Source organism: Macaca nemestrina, chromosome 7, assembly GCF_043159975.1.
Source record: "Macaca nemestrina isolate mMacNem1 chromosome 7, mMacNem.hap1, whole genome shotgun sequence".
Lineage (NCBI taxonomy): Eukaryota > Metazoa > Chordata > Mammalia > Primates > Cercopithecidae > Macaca > Macaca nemestrina.
Window position 1 is genome coordinate 156,739,749 of NC_092131.1, and position 22,027 is coordinate 156,761,775.

Sequence of the window (22,027 nt, forward strand, 5' to 3'; positions counted from 1 at the left end):
CTCAATAGGTTTAACCTTTCCAGAGGCCAGAATATTCTGATTCCATCCTTAGGTAGAGCTAGATGAACAGACTCTGATAGGTTGGCCACTCAGGCTTCCTTTTTTAAAAGTCTATGTTGATAATCACACCTCTGCAGATGCAGTCTTTTAAATATGTTTTTTGTTTATTAGGTAATTTACTCACATGTTCAAAATTCAAAGGTACAATAAGGCTTACAGTGGAAAATCTCTCTCATTCCTGTTTCCCAGCCATTCAGGTCCCCTCCCCAGGGACAACTTAGGTTATCAGTATCTGTGTATCCTTCCAAATATATTTTATTGATGTAGCCCAAATAATATTTTCTAAAAAAATTACAGCTTTATTTACATTCCGTCATGAGAATATATACTTTAGTCACCTTGTTTGAACTTGAGTAATACATTATTGTTTCTAACTTACTTTGAGAGATATCCTTCCCCTAAACTATAGGTACAAATGTCTTTTAGAATAGGTGACTTCTGTAGATAGCTAATCTCATCCAGTGTATCTGTGTGTATATGTGTGTGCTTACCAATTTCACAGAGTATCTGTATTCTTAAGTTCTAGGAGCACCTTCCTCTGTACTTGTTTACACCCTATGTACAGATTCTGAAGTCAACCATGATAAAGAAATGGTGAATTCTTATAATGGGCTCTTTTGTTATTTTGTTAATCCAATGACTTTACTGGCTTTTTTTGTTTTATTTTAATCTCAAGACACATTTCAAAAACTCTGTGCTTTTTTGGTTGGAACTAGGGAGAGTTGGGCATATCCCCAAAGCAACAGTGATGAGGGAGAATTGAAAAGCTGAATTTTTGCCATGCTTCTGGTGTGTTTTCTATTCCTTGTCCTTTTAGACCCCTTTATACACACACTATCCTACATTATGCCTTTAAGTTAAGCTACAAAGATGCACTACTATTAGACTTGAATATGCATAATGACTAGGTATGAGACTAGCAAGATCCTAAAATTATTGGTTCAATCAAAGTTATTGATGGTATCTACTGCCAATAGGAGAAGGCAAGACAGGACTTCACAGTCTATTCCATTTCTTCTGAATAAGACAGCAACTAAAGACCACAGAGTTGCCAACTATCACTATATAGATACTTTGCAGAGTTGGCCCAGTATTAGACAAACTAGTATGGAAAGCTTGTACTTTAAATTGATAAGGTCATTCTAGAAGTTGTTACAGAATTTTTTTCAAAAACAGAACATAAAAGAGAATGAAAAAATATAATTGTAGTAAATGAAAAAAAGTGTGGTATAAAAGGGGAGAAAGGACAAAGAATGAAAATAAATGAGAGGCATGGCAAAAAGGAGGAGTGAGTGCTTTGATTTGCTTTTATAACAGCAGGACTGGTTTGGGTGGCGCTATCCACACACTTTCTGCTGGATCCCAGGAAATAAGGGTGTACTCTTTGGCTATGAGTTTTTCATTATGAAAACTTAACAACATCGTAACTTCATTATTACCAGGCACCCCCAATTCTTACATCTGCAAAATTAAAATAGTGCTTTTAATGGGTGGCAAGAGGATGTCCTCCAATCTCAAGCAGAAATGGTAATCTCAAGGCCTTGTTATGTGTACTTACTGTACTCTTCAGTTCTTTTGAGGGGAAGCACATATCTGGCTGCCCTCAGTACACTAAGAGAATCAGACCTCAGAGGTGGCTGCATTTTATTGTTGGGAGAAAGTACTTTTAAAATTTTGAGAAATGTTAGAGATTTCTTAAAACCTCACTAGAAGTATGAAGCCTTGATTGGAAAGATAAAGGGATCTGGTTCCAGGTCACACAGCAAATTAGTGGCAGAATTAAGTTATGAACTTAGACTTACTCCTTTCACCATATTATGGCATTTGGGGGCCTCCTTATTGCTAGAGTAGTAACACATTACCTCATATAGCTTCCCCCCACCCAGATGGAGTCTTGCTCTGTCACCCAGGCTGGAGTGTAGTGGCTCCATCTCAGCTCAGTAGCTGGAATTACAGGCACCCACCACCATGCTCGGCTAATTTTTTTTTTTTTTTTTGAGACGGAGTCTAGCTCTGTCGCCCAGGTGGTTGGAGTGCAGTGGGGCGATCTCGGCTCCCTGCAAGCTCCGCCTCCCAGGTTCACGCCATTCTCCTGACTCAGCCTCCCAAGTAGCTGGGACTACAGGTGCCCGCCACCACGCCCAGCTAATTTTTTTTTTTTTTTTTTTTTTTTTTGTATTTTTAGCAGAGACAGGGTTTCATCATGTTGGCCAGGATAGTCTCAAACTCCTGACCTCAGGCGTTCCGCCCGCCTTGGCCTTCCAAATTGCTGGGATTACAAGCGTGAGCCACTGCACCCGGCCTCATACGGCTCTAATGCCACGCATCAAGTTCTGCACGTATAGTTTCTCATTTTGGCCCCTCAGCAACCCCCCATGTGCTAGGGACAGTAAATTCTATTCTCACTTTGCAGATAAGAAGACTGCAATTCAAGAAGACACACAGTAGTCTATAACTGAGTCAAGACTGGAACTCAGTTATCCTGATTCCCTCTCGGAGGCTCTTTCTACCATGCCATCTGCTTGTCTGTTGCTTTCCATCCATGAACTCTGGAAAACAAGCTTGAGATACCAAAATTAAAAAGATAGCTCATCAAAAATGAATAGTTACAACTCTGTAAGTACAAAAATGAAATACTCAAATCTCTTGCCTCCTTTCCTACTAGGAGATAAATGTTAACCTGAGTTCTCTAGCTTTGCACAAATCCACAGCAATTAAGACTGCACAGTGAGGGAAAATACTTTTCTAAAAAACAATCCTAATCAAGTTAAAACAAAAAATTTAAAACATGAAATGGAAGGAACGAAACTGCCGTCCTCCCTTATTTGTGACCCACACTTGTCGATTTTCATATCGGAGTTTCTCAAGCCAGGGGCATATGGCCAAAAACCATGTGAAATGCCAGGTGTTCCAAATAACACCCGACGGGGTAGTGGAAGGAAAGCACTACCTCCCCGGGGAGCAAATGGCCCAACTTCCAGACTTAGTTTTCTGCAGTCTCACACCCGATGTTGCACTAAGAAACCACCTAATTTTTAGGTGGTTTCGTTTACCGAAAAATGAGGTGACTGGGTCCGTGCTCGTATGTAACACTATACTCACGCTTTGCATATTTAAATTCTCAAATATTCACTTAATATATGCATAGACCATTGTCACGTCGTCGGAAGTCGCGTCCTGCCCAGGTGCGCGAGACTCCAGCGGGCCTTCTTGCGGCGCTCGGGTCGGGGTCCAGGTCCGGGCGTGCAACAGAAGCCGTCAGTGGCCCCGCTGGCTAAAAAAGGGCAAGCGTCGGAGGCTATAGCTAGCGGCCACGGCGCCTCCCAACAGTTACTAATTCGGGGCGCTCTGCTGGCCCCACCACCTGTTCCCGGCAGCCAATGGGGCCGCGGGGGGCGGCCGGGGCGGAGCGCGGCTACAAAAGGCCGCGGGCCCAGCGCACCCGCCCATCACGCTCCGGGCGCGCTCTCGGGGAGGCTTGGACCGACGCGGCCCAGGCCAGGAACATTCCGTGCGTGGACCAGCCGGGTCGGGGCGATGCTGCGGGTGCGGTGTCTGCGCGGCGGGAGCCGCGGCGCCGAGGCGGTGCACTACATCGGGTCTCGGGTGCGTGCGCCACCGGCCTCGTCTGGCGGCCGCGTGACTCACTCGGTCTTGAGGGTGGCGTGGAGCACCCGCTCGCTCCCTCCACAGAGCCGCCGCCTTCCCTCGCTTTCCCCAGCCAGAATTGCACGAGAGTGTCCCTTCTGGTATCCCTGGGAAGCTCAGCTTCAAGAGCCTTTGCAGGCTCCAGGAGCTGGGCGGCGTCCCCGGGTCGGGGGGAACTTGCGTTGCGGCTCCACCCCTTGGGGTCCACTCGCTGTCTCCGCGTCTGCGGCCTGCTGGCCCACGGTCCTCTACCGGACCTTGGTGCGCTGCACCAAGCTTCCCGCTCGGAGCAAGGGGCTGGGATGACGGAGGCTCCTCTTAGTAAAAGGGTGGCGTTATTGGGGTTCAGTAGCCTAAGTGGGCATCGAGTTGGGGGAGATTTCTGGAAAATGCGTGTGGGGTGGATGGATGGGGAGAAGAGACAAGCAAAGTGGGAATCAGGGACGGGGAGCGAGCGACCAGATTCACTCCAAGTATAATATGCGGTCCCACGTCTGGAGAGGAGTCTGGCGAGTGCAGCCTGTAAGCAGAGTTTCTGCGCTCCCCGCCTTCGGCTGCCCTGGCGGCAGACCCTTGCTCCTAGGACTGGAATCGCTCCGACATTCTGGCTTCCCCCCAGCAACTGGTTCCTGAACAGCTGCCACTCTCCGTCTTGCTTCTGCCTCCACCCGAGTTCCCCTCCTGCCCACTTCCTAAGGCTTTTAACAGAGCAGGATAGAGATTTGGGGGGTTGAGGTTTACTCAGGGGTTGAGGGACCCTCCCTGCTCTAGATTTTATAGGCCATGCATTTTTTAAAGGCTTTTGAAGTTTTTAGATCTCCTTTTTAGTTGTTTGAATTTACGCCTGGGCTAATCCTGATCTTGGCTAGGGTACTGTGGGCCATCTGTAAAATGGAGCAGATGGCAGCTGCTCACTCTTAGAATTGAAGTGCCAAAGAATGCGAAGTGTATGTCAAAGATGAAAAAAATTTGATTTGAAGCTGGCTATTCTGAAAGATACGGTCCTTTACAAATGTTTCCACCTTTTCATTTGTAAAGATAAAATAAAATAAAATAAAATAAAAAGCCTAATATTGGTAACCTTTGATACTTGAGGGAAAAGGAGGTTCCATCCTCAGCTGGGACTGGCGGGAAGTTTTAGAGCAGCTGTCTGTGGTTTTCTGAGAGGAGGATTGACCCATCTGCAAAAGAGTTGCTTAAAGCTTGAGTGCAGGAATTGCATTCTGAGATAAAGATGGGGGTGTATGGTCGCTGGGGACACGGTCTTCTGAGGAGTTTTAAAGAGTTACAGCAATTAATAGATAAGACAATTTGTAGATAAACAAGAGGGTTAAAAAATTATCTGTAGCCGGGCGCGGTGGCTCACGCCTGTAATCCCAGCACTTTGGGAGGCCGAGGCGGGCGGATCACAAGGTCAGGAGATCGAGACCACGGTGAAACCCCGTCTCTACTAAAAATACAAAAAATTAGCCGGGCGCGGTTGTGGGCGCCTGTAGTCCCAGGTACTCGGGAGGCTGAGGCAGGAGAATGGCGTGAACCCGGGAGGCGGAGCTTGCAGTGAGCCGAGATCGCGCCACTGCACTCCAGCCTGGGCGACAGAGCGAGACTCCGTCTCAAAAAAAAAAATTATCTGTAATCCCACTACCCACCTACACATTGTTAACATGTTGGTTTACGCTCTTCTAAAGGGGTTTAAGTGGCAATGTTATGCTGGATTTTTACCCCATCTCCACTTCCTTCTCTCTGCAAGTACTGATAGAGCAATGCAATACAATAATGTTTTCTTTGTTCTTGGAAGCTTGGACGAACCTTGACGGGATGGGTGCAGCGAACTTTCCAGAGCACCCAGGCAGCTACGGCTTCCTCCCGGAACTCCTTTGCAGCTGACGACAAGGCCACTGAACCTCTGCCCAAGGACTGCCCTGTCTCTTCTTACAACGAATGGGACCCCTTAGAGGAAGTGATAGTGGGCAGAGCAGAAAATGCCTGTGTTCCGCCGTTCACCATCGAGGTGAAGGTAAATGCTGTTCACATGTCTGAAAGTGCGTTCCCTCCTCACCTGCTGCTGCTACCCTCTGACTGCTTTCCCTTCAGTTTACTCTCAGACCTCTCAATGCAGTGACTAACTCTAAGTTATCTTACCTGACACCTCTGTGGTATTTGACACTGTTTACACCAATGATAATTGCTTCTTTCCTGAAACTCTTCCCCTTGGAATCTAAGAGAGCTTTTCTGGGAATAATAGTTCTTTCTCTTTTCCTCAGATCTTCTTCCGTCACAGCCTGTAATGCCAAGGTTGAATAGAATATTACTTTCAGCCCCCTTCTCTTAGCCATTCTCACAGCTGCCCCTCCCACCTCCTCTCTGGTCCGTATCTCTGTATTGAACTCCTTCCAGATCAACAAGGTAAACTCCTTATGGGATATTGCCACATGACTTCAAACTTGGCACATCTGGAGTTCAGTTGCCAGCCACCCTGCTAAAGTGGACCCCTTCTCATTCCTTCCTTTTAATTATTGGCATTCCTATTTAATCAAGCTAAAACACAAAAGAATCATCTTTGATTTCTCCTTATGTGGCGTCCTCCACATCCATTCTCCAAGGTTTAACAAGGCTTTTGTCAAAATGAATCTTGCCTCATCCCTCTGCTTTGCCTCTCCCTAATGGTTGGGCGCTCATCTGCTGTCTGGACTATTGCAGTTAACTCCTAACTGGTCACTGCTACTCACTCTTCTTACCAAACCACCTTGCAGCTGCAATCCAAGTGATTTTTTAAAACTCAAATGTGATCATGTTTCTCATCCTGCTTCTTTTTCTCCTCTACTTTGCTAGCCAACCCCCTCCCCACCCCCACCCCCGAATTGCTCAGGATAAAGTCCTCATGGTATTCAACATCCTTCCCAATCTGGCTCTTGTCTGCATTTCCAGGATTCCCCATTCCAGTTATTGACTCATCTGTTAGTACAGCAGATTAGCAGTGTTCATTTCTGGTCAAGTCCCTCTCTCCTCTAATATCCCACCCTGGTTTTCAGCAGACTTTATAAGACAACCATATAAGGCAGCTAAACTAGACTACTCACTGTTTCTTCACAAGCCCTGCATCTTTGCCCCTACCTAAGTCTCTTCCACCCATCTTCCTGTGCCCTTTAGTCTGTTTAAACTAGGTAGTTTAAACCTACTACCACCTAGCTTCAATGACACCTTTCACAAAGTGTTCCAGAATTTCCCTGGCAACAAGTAACATCTCCCTTTTTAAAAACTCCTAGTGGTGGCCAGGCACCGTGGCTCACGCCTGTAATCCCAACACTTTGGGAGGCTGAGGTGGGAGGATCACAAGGTCAGGAGATTGAGAACATCCTAGCTAACATGGTGAAAGCCCATCTCCACTAAAAATACAAAAATTAGCTGGGCATGGTGGCGGGCGCCTGTAGTCCCAGCTACTCGGGAGGCTGAGTCAGGAGAATGGCGTGAACCCAGGAGGCAGTGAGCCGAGATTGCACCACTGCACTCCAGCCTGGGCAACAGAACGAGACTCCGTCTCAAAAACAAACAAACAAAAACTCCTAGTGGTTTTCATCTGTAATATTCTTATGTCCAGGGCCTCTGTGGGCCGGTGTTCAGGTTCTGTACTGCATAAGGGTCCCATATCTAAGGGACCACCATCCACATTGTAGACACAGCCTAGACTCCTATTAATAATGGGTTACAAATCTATCTATAATGTCCTTAAATTTTTCCTGAATATTTACACTTTTATTTGTAAAGTGGACTGAGGAAAGAAGTTCTGTAACAGCATTTTCGTGGTCTTCAGAAATATTGCCTATGATGTACCAGGGCTCTAGAGGTATTAATGTAAAAGATCTTCCTTTCTATTTGAAGAAATATGATGTCCACATAGAAACGAAGACCAAGTATCTTATTCCAATCGACTGACAAGGCAGTTGAAGTGCCAGGAAAGCTAAGGAAAGAGAAGTGACCAAGTTCTGGCCAGTTAAGAAGTCCTCTTGAAGAAAATGACTCCTGAGTTAGACCAGGAAGACAGGGAGATAGAAAAAGTAATAACTTCTAATTGTTCTGAAATTGTCTTTGGTTCTGATATTTGGAATTTGGTGAGAAGATTAATTTATACACCATCCACATGTTTTTAAAAGGCATAGTCTTCTTAAGTCTTTCCTTGAAAAGTCCCATCCCCTAACCATTTTAATTGGGTGGAATTAAAATTTAAATCCAAGCAATAATTTATCCTTCTACTTGTCTTTACAATGATAGACTTTCATATCATGTGATTTTACAGAATCAGAATTCTCAGACATAATTTTGAGTTCTTTGTCACTTGATTTATGACTTTAGACTGTCATTTCATGGGCTTGTGGAAAATGTACTATGCTGAAGTCAGGAGTCTGGGATTAATTAGGTATTTGATAAAAGCTTGATAGCTAGTCTCGGTTAATCAGTTATTTGACCTTGTACAAGATTCCACAGCTTTCTGGGCCACTGTAAAATGAAGATACTAAGAGGTTTGCTATCTACCTAACAGGATTAAGGATTAATCTAAAGGTAAAAGATTACATGTTAAGTATTTTAAAGAACAAAACAACAACTTATTATAGTTGTATGGATCCAGTTTGCCAATTACATTCCAAAGGTACTTTGGGGGTATAATAGTTGTATATACCAGTAACATTAGCAGTGTTGATTTCATTCATTTGTCTGGTTCTTTTTGTTTGTTTATTCTTCTCTCTTTCTCTTTCTCTCTTTGATTCTAGACAGGAAATAACGGTTATTTCTGTTTCATGCCATGTGCTAAGCCTGGTTTTGAGGGACAAGAAAGTAAATCCAAGATATGCATGGATCCTAGCAGGCAAGGCCGTGCCTTGTAGTAAAGAAGAATGACATATATTAATCAGTTTAGGAATAAAAAAAAAAAAATAATGTAGTAAACTGTCTATAGGCAATCAGAGCAGAAGATGTTGGAAGATATAAGTACTAGAGAAATTTTAAGGAAAGGAATGTGGAACATAATTGTTAGGAAGCATAATTTTTTAAAGCTCTGTGACTTTTTGTTCTGCAAAATATAGTAAATATTTGCTATCAATTTTTTTTTTTTTTTTTTTTTTTTGAGACAGAGTCTTGCTCTGTCGCCCAGACTGGAGTGCAGTGGCGCAATCTTGGCTCACTGCAAGCTCCGCCTCCCAGGTTCACACCATTCTCCTGCCTTAGCCTCCTGAGTAGCTGGGACTACAGGTGCCCACCACCAGACCTGGCTAATTTTTTTTTGTATGTTTAGTAGAGACAGGGTTTCACCATGTTAGCCAGGATGGTCTCTATCTCCTGACCTCATGATCTGCCCGCCTTGGCCTCCCAAAGTGCTGGGATTACAGGGGTGAGCCACCGTGCCCAGCCTCAAGTATGTTTTTTGCTTTGCTTTTGTCTTTTTAAAAGTAAAGCCCTTAATAAAGGACCTTTTATAAAATACAAGATTAATCAAGATTAGTGTAATATAAGCTTACAGCTGGATAAATACATTTCTGTTGTCATTTCTTAGCCTTCCAAAGACAGTATTTAAAAATTCACTTGGCAAACCGTTGCAAAGGGTTTTAGGCTTTGAAAGAGTATAAAGGTTCAAGGAATGCAGACATACCTTTGCAACAGATTATTATAAACATCATATGCTAAGCATCTAATATAGTGTTCATGATCTTGCAGACAACTTGGTAAATGATTGCTAGCTCATTTAGCAGGGTTATAAAGGAAGTGTAAACAATTTCTAGCTATCTCTTGTAAAATGTATTGTGCCCTGATCATTTGTCCTTTGCCCAACCTTTGCCAGATTATAAACTCTACAAGAAAAATTCACATTTGTTCAAATAACCTTTTTCTCCCAGGAAAGTTTAATTTATCAAAGCAAGTTTCACTCTGCACAAATAGTAACGGAGGATACTTTGGAATGAGTCTAGTGAGACTGCGTAACTCTGCATCTCCTGTAACCCAGTGTTAAATTTTCAAAGGCTTCTTGTCCCTAGTGGATTGTAGGAGATGTGCCTGGCATGAGAAGGAGGAAGTGGTGAATGGATGAGTAGTACCAGCGTGTATCTGAGAGGAATATAAAGAGTCATTATTATCCTCTTTCTGGTTGCTGTTGCGGAAATTCCTAGGAGTAGAAAACAGTAGAGTGCTTTTATTTTGTTTTTTGAAAGGGTAGCTTGGTCTTATAAAATGTTTAATGCTGATAACATTTTTCATAGGCCAGAAATTCAGCCTGCTGTTTGCCTATAGACCTTAGTAAAAGCTAATTAATGATTCAGACCCCAGGCGTCAGCAAACTTCATCTTTGTACCAGATAATAAGTAATTTAGGCTTTGCAGACCATCGGTCTCTGTTGAACTACTCAGCTCTCAGCTGTGCCATTGTAGTGCAAAAGCAGTCATAGACAATATGTAAACAAATGAATGTGCCTGCATTCCCATAAAACTTTATTTACAAAAACAAGCAGCAGGCCAAATTTGCCTATGGACGTTTGTTTACCAGCCTCTAAGAGTTTCACTGGCATCATTCAGTTTTTCTAAAGACCTGTTTCTTGGCTTACTCCTTATTCACCAATCTGGGTTCCAGTGTAACTGATGTGAACTTGGATGTTGAACTAAAAGAGATGGGTCCACTTTCATATATTTGATATTTATCAGACTGAGATAAAAATGGAAGTAGAGACACAAAATCTAGAAAAGACACTGTCTTTGACATTAAAGAGCTAAATATCTAGACATTTGGTCAGTCTTGATGAGTAAAAGCCATTGGGACAGTTTGAACTTGTTAAGCAATTCCAGTCTTAAAAGTTTTTGCACATCTAGTTAGAAGTGTTCAAACCAGTATAACATGCAAGTCCCATGATGTATTAGGGACACTCTTCAAGTAACAGTCAGAGAACTTGAGTTCTAGTCCTGCTTGTCCAGATAGTTAGCAAGCATGTGACCAGCCAGAGCCTCTTTCCTTACATGTGAAATAAGCATATGAGAGCTTGCCCTGTTTCTTTGATAGGATTGCTGGGAAACCAAATGAGAATATCCAGCTAAAGTAGACACACTCTGACACACTCGAGCCCATTACCAAGTTTTACACCTTCTTTCTAGTACTTATTGATAACCCTAATTATCTGATTGATGGTGGAGACCCTCATATCTGACATGGTCAGGACTAATAGTTGGTCAGTTCATCAATTATATAAATAAACATTTTAAAAATACCTGCTTTAAACATTTTTAAACAAAAATTTAAATTAAAACATTTAAAACATTTTTAAACTTAAAATATATCAATGTACATTGCGTCGCTAATCTTTTGATGAAGGTTCAAGTCTTTTTCTTAGAGTCTGGATTCTCTGATTGGAGTTCTGCTTCCTGTAGCTTGAAAAATGGGAAGATGCATCATGTGCATTTCCCAATGTATTTATGCAAATTGACTGAGAACTTAGACATTTGGAAAACAATCTGAATGCAGAATATGTCTAGATTTTTACATGTTTGAAAACCAATATTTTGGCCGGGCGCGGTGGCTCATGCCTGTAATCCCAGCGCTTTGGGAGGCTCAGGCAGGTGGATCACGAGGTCAGGAGTTCAAGACCAGCCTGGCCAACATGGTGAAACCCTGTCTCTACTAAAAATACAAAAAATTAGCCGGGTGTGGTGGCCTGCGCCTGTAATCCCAGCTACTCAGGAAGCTGAGGCAGGAGAAACATTTGAACCTGGTGGGAAGCGGAGGGTGCAGTGAGCTGAGGGTGCAGTACCACTGCACTCCTGCCTGGGCAACAGAGTGAGACGCCGTCTCAAACAAAACAAAACAAAACAAAACAATATTTTAGAGCTGTTGCACCTACCCTATTCAACAATAATTTTTAGCAAACTGATTGAGCCATTTTAAAGCATTCAAATGTTTTCTCTTTGGTAGTCTTCTAAAATACATATAGCCCTGGAAACTTTCTAAATTTTTTTTTCAGTTATTAAAAATTTGTGAATTTGTTTATCATATCACTTTCTTCTATGACAAAAAGACTCAAAAAGATGTAAGAGCTGAATGGATTAGAAAAAGGAGAGGTGTGGTTGGTGTGAGGCATTTTGACAGGGAATTACCAAAGGCATATTTGCACTGTTACACAATTTTGGCAAGTGTTAATTCTGTTGAACGGGAAAATCAATAATGGTTTTTTTGTTGTCTGTCTGCCTTTCTTTTCTTTTCTTTTCTTTTCCTTCCTTTCTTTCCTTCCTTCCTTCCTTGCTTCCTTCCTTCCTTCCTTCTTTCCTTTTCTTTCCTTCCTTCCTTCTTTCTTTTCTTTTCTTTTCCTTTCTTTTTTTGAGACAGAGTCTCGCTCTGTTGCCCAGGCTGGAGTGCTGTGGCACGATCTCAGCTCACTGCAACCTCTGCCTCCTGTGTTCAAGCAGTTCTCCTGCCTTGGCCTCCGAAGTAGCTGTGACTATAGGCACATGCCACCAGGCCTGGCTAATTTTTGAATTTTTAGTAGAAATGGGATTTTGCCATGTTGGCCAGGCTGGTCTCGAACTCCTGACCTCAAGCTATCTGCCCGCCTCGGCCTCCCAAAGTGCTGGGATTACAGGCTGAGCCACCATGCCTGACCAATGATGGGGTTTAAAGATAAATAAAGCATATTTGAAAGTATATTCCTGATCTTAACAGGGTCTAAATATCTTTTTTTCCCTTCACAAAATATCTTGAGGTGCTATTTTCCAGACAGAATTCTGAGATGCATGGATAACCCATGGTTTTGGCTTAGTATAAGTGCTTTTATTCTCTTATGCTAGTTTGTGTGTTCTCTTGTTCCGTTTTATTGAGGCTCTCTGGTAGAAGTGCTATGTCCTGTTTTGTCTGCAAAGTGTGGCAAAAAAAAAAACTGGCCAAGAGGATTCCAAGCCTGTCTGAAGGTAAACATGCTGTTAGTGGTTGGGCATGAGATCTCAGGCAGAAGGAGCAAAAGACCTCAAAACATCAAGATGTTTTAGAGTTCTTCATTCAACAGATACTGAGTGTCTGCCCAGAGAGCATCTGTGCTCAATGCTAGGAATCAGCACTGAACGTGGCGTGGTTGGAGTCTCAATTCCAATACCTTTTACAAAGAGCTGTTTACTGCCTATAAACCTATCATGAGCTGTATTTTTCTCCTGTAAGTATTGGGTTTATTTGCTTCTACTTCCAGGCCAACACATATGAAAAGTACTGGCCATTTTACCAGAAGCATGGAGGGCATTATTTTCCCAAAGATCATTTGAAAAAGGCTGTTACTGAAATTGAAGAAATGTGCAATATTTTAAAAATGGAAGGAGTGACAGTGAGGAGGCCTGACCCCATTGACTGGTCATTGAAGTATAAAACTCCTGATTTTGAGTCTACGGGTAAGTGATGTCAGATAACTAAACTGCCAGTGTCTGAATTTTCAGTGTCTTTCTTAATGTGTAGGGGGAAAGCTCCAAAAAATTTCTTGGAGAGTCCTTTGCTTTGCTAGTTCTTGAAAACTTTAAAGATTTATTTAGGAATGGTTTGGTCCATGTTGATATGATTAAGATGTATACATTCCAAACTCCATTCCATCTAGTGGAATCTCCGTGAAATAACAAATTTTCCTAAACTTTATAGTCATTTCCTTACATAAGAACAGTGGATTCATTTAATTTTCCTCAAGAACAGAAATTAAAAGGGGAATAGAAACATTTCCATTTTATTTTTAACTGACATTGCTGCATGACTGTTCTTGTGCCTTAGGTCACTGTTCTAATTTCTAGTTTTAGATTGATCCTTGGCTCAGTGTTTATCTTGTGATGCTGATGGTCCTTTAAGAGCTCTGTTTCGGTACAGCAAGAAAGGAGCTTACAAACGGTGAAAGCTTGGTGGTTCAGCATCTCTTTGTACAAAGACTTTATTCCTTCACTTTTTTTCTTTTCTTTTTTTTCTTGGCTTCCTTACCACCACACAGAATTCATGTGAACAATCTAGTATGTATTATTCAAATTTTTTGCCATTTTCATATATACATATACACATGTATTTTTACTAGTTTTTTTAACCAAAAGAAGAGGTCATATTATATAGACTTTTTTTTTTTGAGACAGAATCTCACTCTGTTGCCCAGGCTGGAGTGCAGTGGTACAATCTCCGCTCACTGCAGCCTTGGCCTCCTGGTTCAAGTGATTCTCCTGCCTCAGTCTCCCGAGTAGCTAGGATTACAGGCACATGCCATCATGCCTGGCTAATTTTTTTTGTATTCTTTTAGTAGAGACGGGGCTTGACCATGTTGGCCAGGCAGCTCTTGAACTCCTGACCAGCCCGGTCAGGATCAAGTGATCCGCCCATCTTGGCCTCCCAAAGTGCTGGGATTACAGGCATGAACCACTGCGCCTAGCCCTATATAGACCTTTTTTGTCTTGGAAATTAACACTGCTGAAGTTGTCATGGAATTTTTTGGTCTGACAGGTTTATACAGTGCAATGCCTCGAGACATCCTGATAGTTGTGGGCAATGAGATTATCGAGGCTCCCATGGCATGGCGTTCACGCTTCTTTGAGTACCGAGCCTACAGGTCAATTATCAAAGACTACTTCCACCGTGGCGCCAAGTGGACAACAGCTCCTAAGCCCACAATGGCTGATGAGCTTTATGACCGGGTGAGTCCCTAATAATAGGCTAGCTTATTACTAACTTTTCTAACTGATCTACAAAGAGTAAGATAGAGATTCTCTGATACCTTTTACATATTATGCATTTTAGAAAGTGAAAACATCATCTTATTTTTAAGAAGTGATTATTTTATGATGAATATGATAAGAGTAAATGATCCTATGATAGTAATAATAATTGCTAACACTTTTTGGTGCTTACCTTCTTCTGGGTCCTGGGTTAAACCCTTTATTTACATCCTCAATCCTGTTGGTTTTTCACAACAACCCTAATGATACTGTGGTATCATTCCATTAGAGGGGGAAAAACTTGCCTACAGGTGTACCACTATTCATTAGTGGAACCAGAAAAGTCACTAGACTGAAGTTCACTTTTCTTCTTCTAGAAAAAGAACCTGGTCTACAGTCCAAATTCACAGTAAAATGAAATGTATGTCCCTTATTAAATCAGTTACCATTTGATCTTTTATAGAAAAAAAAACTGAAAATCAAAATAGCTTCTGGGTTTAAAGACAGAAATAATGAATTAGTTTGGCCACTCCCAATCAAATTTGGCAGGGGAAACATGGCATCTCATTTTATGGTATGAGTTAGGCTCGGGACCAAATTCCTTTTCTAAAAGAACAGAATGACTTCATCCTGTTTACTTTCCGTACGGGTCATGGAATATTCTCAGAATCAGTTACTGCCTCTGTATCACTTTTTTTTTTTTTTTTTTGGAGACAGAGCCTTGCTCTGTTGCCCAGACTGGAGTGCAGTGGCATGATCTCAGCTCACTGCAGCCTCTACCTCCCAGGTTCCAGCAATTCTCCTGCCTCAGCCTCCTGGGTAGCTCTGATGACAGGTACATGCCACTATGCCTGACTAATTTTTGTATTTTTAGTAGAAACGGGATTTCACCATGTTGGTCAGGCTGGTCTCGAACTCCTGACCTCAGGTGATCTGCCCACTTTGGCCTCCCAAAGTGCTGGGATTACAGGCATGAGCCATCTCACCTGGCGTGTACCATTTTTTTCTAAGTACATCGTGCCCCCTCATCCTTAGGGGACACGTTCCAGACTCTCAGTGGATGCTGATACTGAACTCTATATATTTTGTTTTTTCCTATACATATATACATACCTATGATGAAGTTGAATTTACAAATTAGGCACAGTAAGACTAACAACAATAATGAATAAGAAAATGGAACAATTATATAAATATACTTTACTTAAAGTTAGGTGAATGTGGTCTGTTTCTCTTAAAATAATGTTTTGGGACAACAGTTGACTGCAGGTAACTGAAACCATGGAAAGTGAAATCATGGGTAAAGGAGGACTATTGTATCAGGAAATTACTGTAATGCTAGTTTGTTGTTTTATTGTTGTTTTGGTTTATTTATCATGGACCCGCTTCTTTCCCAGGCATGTTTTAGTCTAGAACTGAGTAGTAATATTTTGGAAAATGATGTTAAACTAATTTTCTTAGTACTGTATGCCTTTTAAATAGTTTTCTCATGATCCAATGCATTGTTTGTGTTCATTCTTGTTCCAATTAGGATTATCCCATCCACTCTGTAGAAGACAGACACAAATTGGCTGCTCAGGGAAAATTTGTGACAACTGAGTTTGAGCCATGCTTTGATGCTGCTGACTTCATTCGAGCTGGAAAAGATATTTTTGCACAGAGAAGCCAGGTAAATGCAGGCTGCCTCTGAAATTTCACACTATATTATTGTATTCTTTACTTCCAAATTAAAATATTTTCATCCTAAATTTTTTTCACCTTGAATATTTTTAGAACCAAGTATTTATTGATTGTATGTCTTTCTTTTGTTTTCAGGTTACAAACTACCTAGGCATTGAATGGATGCGTAGGCATCTTGCTCCAGATTACAGAGTACATATCATCTCCTTTAAAGATCCCAATCCCATGCATATTGATGCTACCTTCAACATCATTGGACCTGGTACTGTGCTTTCCAACCCTGACCGACCATGTCACCAGGTAAGAGATTTCTCGGGACTCTGGAAAAGCAACAGAATCTAGTAACTAAAATCATTGACACTTTTATTTTAAGCACTTCCATGGTTCCTAATGGTTCTGAATGACAGATTCAGCAGGACTCAACATTATGATGATCAAACATTGGATTCCTTATGGTTTATTACAAGATGTCCACCATGCAGAAATATACGTAGTTGACACAATAATTAGTATGGGATCATCAGACTTTGGCTGCTTGCTGTTGTCAAAGTCTCAGATTTGTGCATATGTGTGTATTGTTATCAAACAGGGTGACATTATCTCATAACTTGCAACAGTGGTTCCACAGCAGCAAATTTTAGACAAGATGATCCTTGCATGGGCAGGGCAATGCCACTGGACAGTGGTGGTCTTCCCTCTACAGTGGGTTAGGCTCCCTTTGGCCAGCCCTGCTTTGTAGGGAGAAGCAGAGCCACTGAACTGCAGCTGGTCTATCCCTTTCACCTGCAGCCTCCTACTTTCTGTCCACAGCCCCCTACTTCTAGTTAGGTGATGAGTGATTTTCTGTTATTTGCAAGATTGCAGTACAACTTTTAAAAACCACTGTTATGCCGTGTCACTGTTCATTTCTGTTTTTTATTTTTAGACCCGATGACCATGACTACTTATTCATTTCATTTTATTATCATTTATTCATGTAGTTAGTGGTTATGTGAACACAGGGATGGCTGAGTTGCAAAAGGTCACTAAGGACAATATGGTTCTTTGAGAATGCATAGCTAACATCTGTCTTTATACCATGGTCCTAGATACAAAATGATGGACAAGAAGTAGAAGGACTGTGGGTTTGACGTAGTCACATTTTTGTTTTCTTGTAACTAAATAGGAAATTTTTCAATTTTTAAAATGAGAATTTCTAAGAAAAGTATCTTTGGTTTTTTAAGACTCTGAAACCAGAGAAAAGTATAAGACTGTCTTTAAAAGCTTCAATATTTCTGTTACTTTTTAACTTTAATCTGGGGATTTTATGTACATTTTTAATTAGGATTTAGACAAAATCACCCAAATGTTTAGAAATTTTAATTTCTTTATTTTGGAAGCTGAGAAGACAGCTTCTCAAAAAGAATTATTGGCCGGGCGCGGTGGCTCAAGCCTGTAATCCCAGCACTTTGGGAGGCCGAGACGGGCGGATCACGAGGTCAGGAGATCGATACCATCCTGGCTAACCCGGTGAAACCCCGTCTCTAGTAAAAAATACAAAAAAATAGCCGGGCGAGGTGGCGGGTGCCTGTAGTCCCAGCTACTCGGGAGGCTGAGGCAGGAGAATGGCGTAAACCCGGGAGGCGGAGCTTGCAGTGAGCCGAGATCCGGCCACTGCACTCCAGCCTGGGCGACAGAGCAAGACTCCGTCTCAAAAAAAAAAAAAAAAAAAAAAAAAAGAATTATTAGGGTTATTAGAGACTAAGAATAATAATAGTATATGTGAATTTAACAGTTTTGGGGGGTTTTTTCGGTCTTACAGATTGATCTTTTCAAGAAAGCAGGATGGACTATCATTACTCCTCCAACACCAATCATCCCAGACGGTATGTTTACTTTCATACACTGATAGACTAAAATAATGACTTTAGTGACCAAGGATCTTTTGCCTATAGAGAGGAGCCCGATGTTAGCAGCTTAGAGAATGTGTTTCCTCAGTAAGGTGTAAAGTGGTGCTTGGGACTATGAGCATCAGAAAAAGGCTGGGACTTGTGTTTGCAACTTTTTCTTCCATAGAAAATGAAGTGAGGAGAAGACAGAATAAGACAACATCACATAAAGCAAGATATGACTTTTTTTTTTTTTTTTTGAGACAGTGTCTTGCTCTGTCGCCCAGGCTTAAGTGCAGTTGTGCATTGACAGCTCACTGCAGCCTCAGACTCCTGGGCTCAAGTGATCTTTCCACTTCAGCTTTCTAAGTAGCTGGGGCTATAAGTGCAGGCCACTATGCCCAGCAAGTTATTTTTTGTTTGTTTGTTTGTAGAGATGATATCTTGCTGTGTTCCCCAGTGAGACACGATCTCTGGGCAATAGTCTCAAACTCCTAGGCTCAAGGAATCCTCCTGCCTCAGCCTCCCAAAGTGCTAGGATTATACCATGCCCAGCCAAGATACGACTTTTAAAAGAAAACAGGGTGAAATTCAAATGTATAATGAGTACAGATTGATTCATACCATTTATAGATAAATTGTTTTAAGATTAAAATAAGCGTTCACATGGAAAGTGAACTACTGAAAGAATTGAGCTGTCACTTTAATATTCTTCACTTGTAAATCCTTGCTTTAAACCAAAATCATAGCAGACGTGGTTTAACAGTTGTTGCTGTTTTTAGATCATCCACTCTGGATGTCATCCAAATGGCTTTCCATGAATGTCTTAATGCTAGATGAAAAACGTGTTATGGTGGATGCCAATGAAGTTCCAACTCAGAAGATGTTTGAAAAGCTGGGTATGTACAACAAATGAAACATGTTGTCATACATGAAAATGTTAAAGGAGAAGAACTAAAGAAATGACATGCTAGGTTTGATAAATGGTTTATCTAATTCAATTTTGATTCCTTTTAGAGGCACCAAGTTATTATTTCACAGAAAGTCAGTATTTTTATTTTCAACACACGTAGCCCCCAGAAGTTGGAGATGCATCCTGAACTCCTGAGACACCCCCTTAGCAATAAGTTTATAAATCTTATGTGACTTAGCCAGCCTCCTGGTGCCCATGTGTGGAAAACCACCCCTTTGCAGGTGAGCAGATAGCTTGGCCAGCCCTTCTTCAAATAAGAAATCATTGTGGGTCCTTTAAAAGTGTCCTGTCATCATATATTTTAAAGGACTCATAAGTGTACAGATGCAGAAGTGACTTTTATGTGTAATAAGCATAGTTAACAAAGTAGTGAAACGCAAGAAAGTGTGTCAGTAAATCATTCAGTTTTGAACTGAAGAGCAGGACTGGGCTTTACTTAAGTAGGAGTTTACTTATCCTGATATTCAAAATTTAGACCAGTGATTCTAGTATTATTGAGAAAAATGTTGAAGGAAAGGATTTTCATATGAGCTGTTATAAAGATGTGTGTGTGTGTGTGTGTGTGTGTGTGTGTGTGTGTGTTTTGAGACAGAGCCGTGTCACCCAGGCTGTAGTGCAGTGGCACGACCTCGACTCACTGCAACCTACACTTCCCGGGTTCAAGCGATTCTCCTGCCTCAGCCTCCTGAGTAGCTGGGATTACAGGCATGCACCACCATGCCTGGCTAATTTTGTATTTTTAGTAGAGAGTGACTCGGCCAGGCTGGTCTCGAACTCCGACCTCAAGTGATCCACCCACCTCTGCCTCCCATAGCGTTGGGATTATGGGTGTGAGCCACCATGCCCGACTAGGAAAGTCTTTCTGAATGGCTCATGCCACCTTCCTCTCCCTGGCTATACCAATGGACCCTTAGTGACTTTGTAGCCTATCCTCCTCTCAAAATAATTGGCTTCTTGAGGAAGAAGAATAGATTTTCTTTTTAAAACCCCACTATGTCTAACACAACAGATTCTTCCTAAATACCATTGGTTAAATAGGCCACGCACATCATAGCCTTGTTATTACAGATGGTACCAGATTAAACTGATTGCTGGATTTGCTTTGGTACCTGTATAACCATACAAACCCAGATATTAAAACACCAGCTGTGTTCCATTGTTTCCTTATGGTGGCCTGGTGAAGTTAATCTGTCTCAGTAAACTCTCCTTATATGTGAATATGTAAAGTCAACTTTTCAGGTCAGCTAAATTTTGCTTTGCCTATTAAATTAACATGGTAAAATTAGAAACAGTCTGACAAAGTAGTTAACGTGTAATTCTAAAAGGCCTTGAGATTTTAGTACTTGACCATTTTGAACACTTGATAGGTCTACCTGCTCAGTCTATTGACTTGTGAATAGTCAATAAAACAAAACTTCAGAGTTCTCTGTTGACTTTTTGGAGAAGATTTTATATTAGCAGATGAAATATAGTTGGTGAAAATAAAATTGGAAGAGAAAAGACTATTCTGGATTGGGTATCCTTAAGGATTAGAACCACAAGATTCCTCCAAATCTGTAGGCCTACTTTCTCTAGGAGAATCTTCATGTTAGTCCATCTAACTGACCTCATCTCTCTTTCAATGCAGGTATCACTACCATTAAAGTTAACATTCGTAATGCCAATTCCCTGGGAGGAGGCTTCCACTGCTGGACCTGCGATGTCCGGCGCCGAGGCACCCTGCAGTCCTACTTGGACTGAACAGGCCTGATGGAGCTTGTGGCTGGCCTCAGATACACCTAAGAAGCTTAGGGGCAAGGTTCATTATCCTGCTTTGAAAAGTGCATGAACTGTAGTGCTTTAAACAATCATCTCCTTAACAGGGGTCGTAAGCCTGGTTTGCTTCTATTACTTTTCTTTGACATAAAGAAAATAACTTCTGCTAGGTATTACTCTCTACTCCTAAAGTTATTTACTATTTGGCTTCAAGTATAAAATTTTGGTGAATGTGTACCAAGACAAAAATTAGTCACCTGAGTAACTTGGCCACTAATAATTAACCATCTACCTCTGTTTTTAATTTTCTTTCCAAAAGGCAGCTTGAAATGTTGGTCCTAATCTTAATTTTTTTTCCTTTTCTATAGACTTGAGAATGTTTTTCTCTAAATGAGAGAAAGACTTAGAATGTACACAGATCCTAAATAGAATCAGATAATCTCTTTTTTTTATAAAGGAGAGAAAGACTTAGAACATACACGGATCCTAAGTAGAACCAGGTAATTGTCTCTTTCTAATAAGGAATTTGGGTAATTTTTAATTTTTTGTTTTTTAAAAAATAACCTAGACTATGCAAAACATCAAAGTGAATTTTCCATGAATGTTTTTAATATTCTCATCTCAACATTGTGATATATGCTACTAAAAACCTTTTCATATACATCTTACCTCATTTCAAGTGAATTATTTTAATCTTTTCCTCTCTTTCCAAAAATTTACAGGAATGTTTAGTGTAATTGGATTTCGGTATCAGTTCCCATCCTTAAGTTTTGATATTCAATATCTGATAGATACACTGCATCTTTGGTAATCTAAGATTTGTTTACAAATGTGCAAATTATTTACAGCATAGACTTTATAAGCATTAAAAAAAACTAATGGAGGTAAAACCTATATGCGATGTGAAATAATTTTAGTGTTGATACTGTATGTGTATTTTTATTCTAATAAACTTTTGTGTTCCAGACTGAATTTGGCATTGGTCTAGTCATTTTAGTGTAAGTAAATTATAGGAATGTGGCTCTTGATACAGAATTCTGATTCTCTAAAATAATTAACATATTCATCACAAAGTAAACCTAATACTTACATTCAGAAATGCTTAGCAAAGTCAGATTTTTGTTTATTAATTCATTCATTCATTCAAAAATATCTGAATATCTTCTGAGTATAAGGAGTAATCCTAGGCCCCGGAAAGGAAGAGTCTCTGTTCTTAAGTTGCTGAATGTGTTTTTTGTGAAAAATCTGCATAGATTGTGTACTTTGAAATGAGTCACAGGTTTCAACCATACCCTTACTAACACCTTTAACTCCTTTACATCCTGGTGTTCCTTTTACATCCATTACAGAAACACCTA

The 22,027-nt window shown here is 41.1% G+C and overlaps 1 protein-coding gene across 2 annotated transcripts in view; it reads left to right on the top strand.

Moving 5' to 3' along the window:
* Window positions 1-21,641, top strand: part of LOC105491008 (glycine amidinotransferase) — a 40,161-nt gene extending 18,520 nt beyond the window's left edge. Inside the window, exons 3-11 of one of the 2 annotated variants that reach the window (XM_011757085.3) lie at window positions 2,474-2,676; window positions 5,507-5,725; window positions 12,911-13,106; window positions 14,182-14,372; window positions 15,925-16,062; window positions 16,209-16,373; window positions 17,875-17,938; window positions 18,724-18,840; window positions 20,542-21,641. In XM_011757085.3, the coding sequence (XP_011755387.1) occupies window positions 2,659-2,676; window positions 5,507-5,725; window positions 12,911-13,106; window positions 14,182-14,372; window positions 15,925-16,062; window positions 16,209-16,373; window positions 17,875-17,938; window positions 18,724-18,840; window positions 20,542-20,654 (1,221 nt within the window). In that variant the 5' untranslated portion in view covers window positions 2,474-2,658 and the 3' untranslated portion in view covers window positions 20,655-21,641. Of the gene's footprint in view, window positions 1-2,473; window positions 2,677-3,506; window positions 3,667-5,506; window positions 5,726-12,910; window positions 13,107-14,181; window positions 14,373-15,924; window positions 16,063-16,208; window positions 16,374-17,874; window positions 17,939-18,723; window positions 18,841-20,541 lie in introns of those variants that run through there. The other variant, XM_011757077.3, reaches the window with a different exon arrangement.
* The last annotated feature ends 386 nt before the right edge of the window (window positions 21,642-22,027 follow it).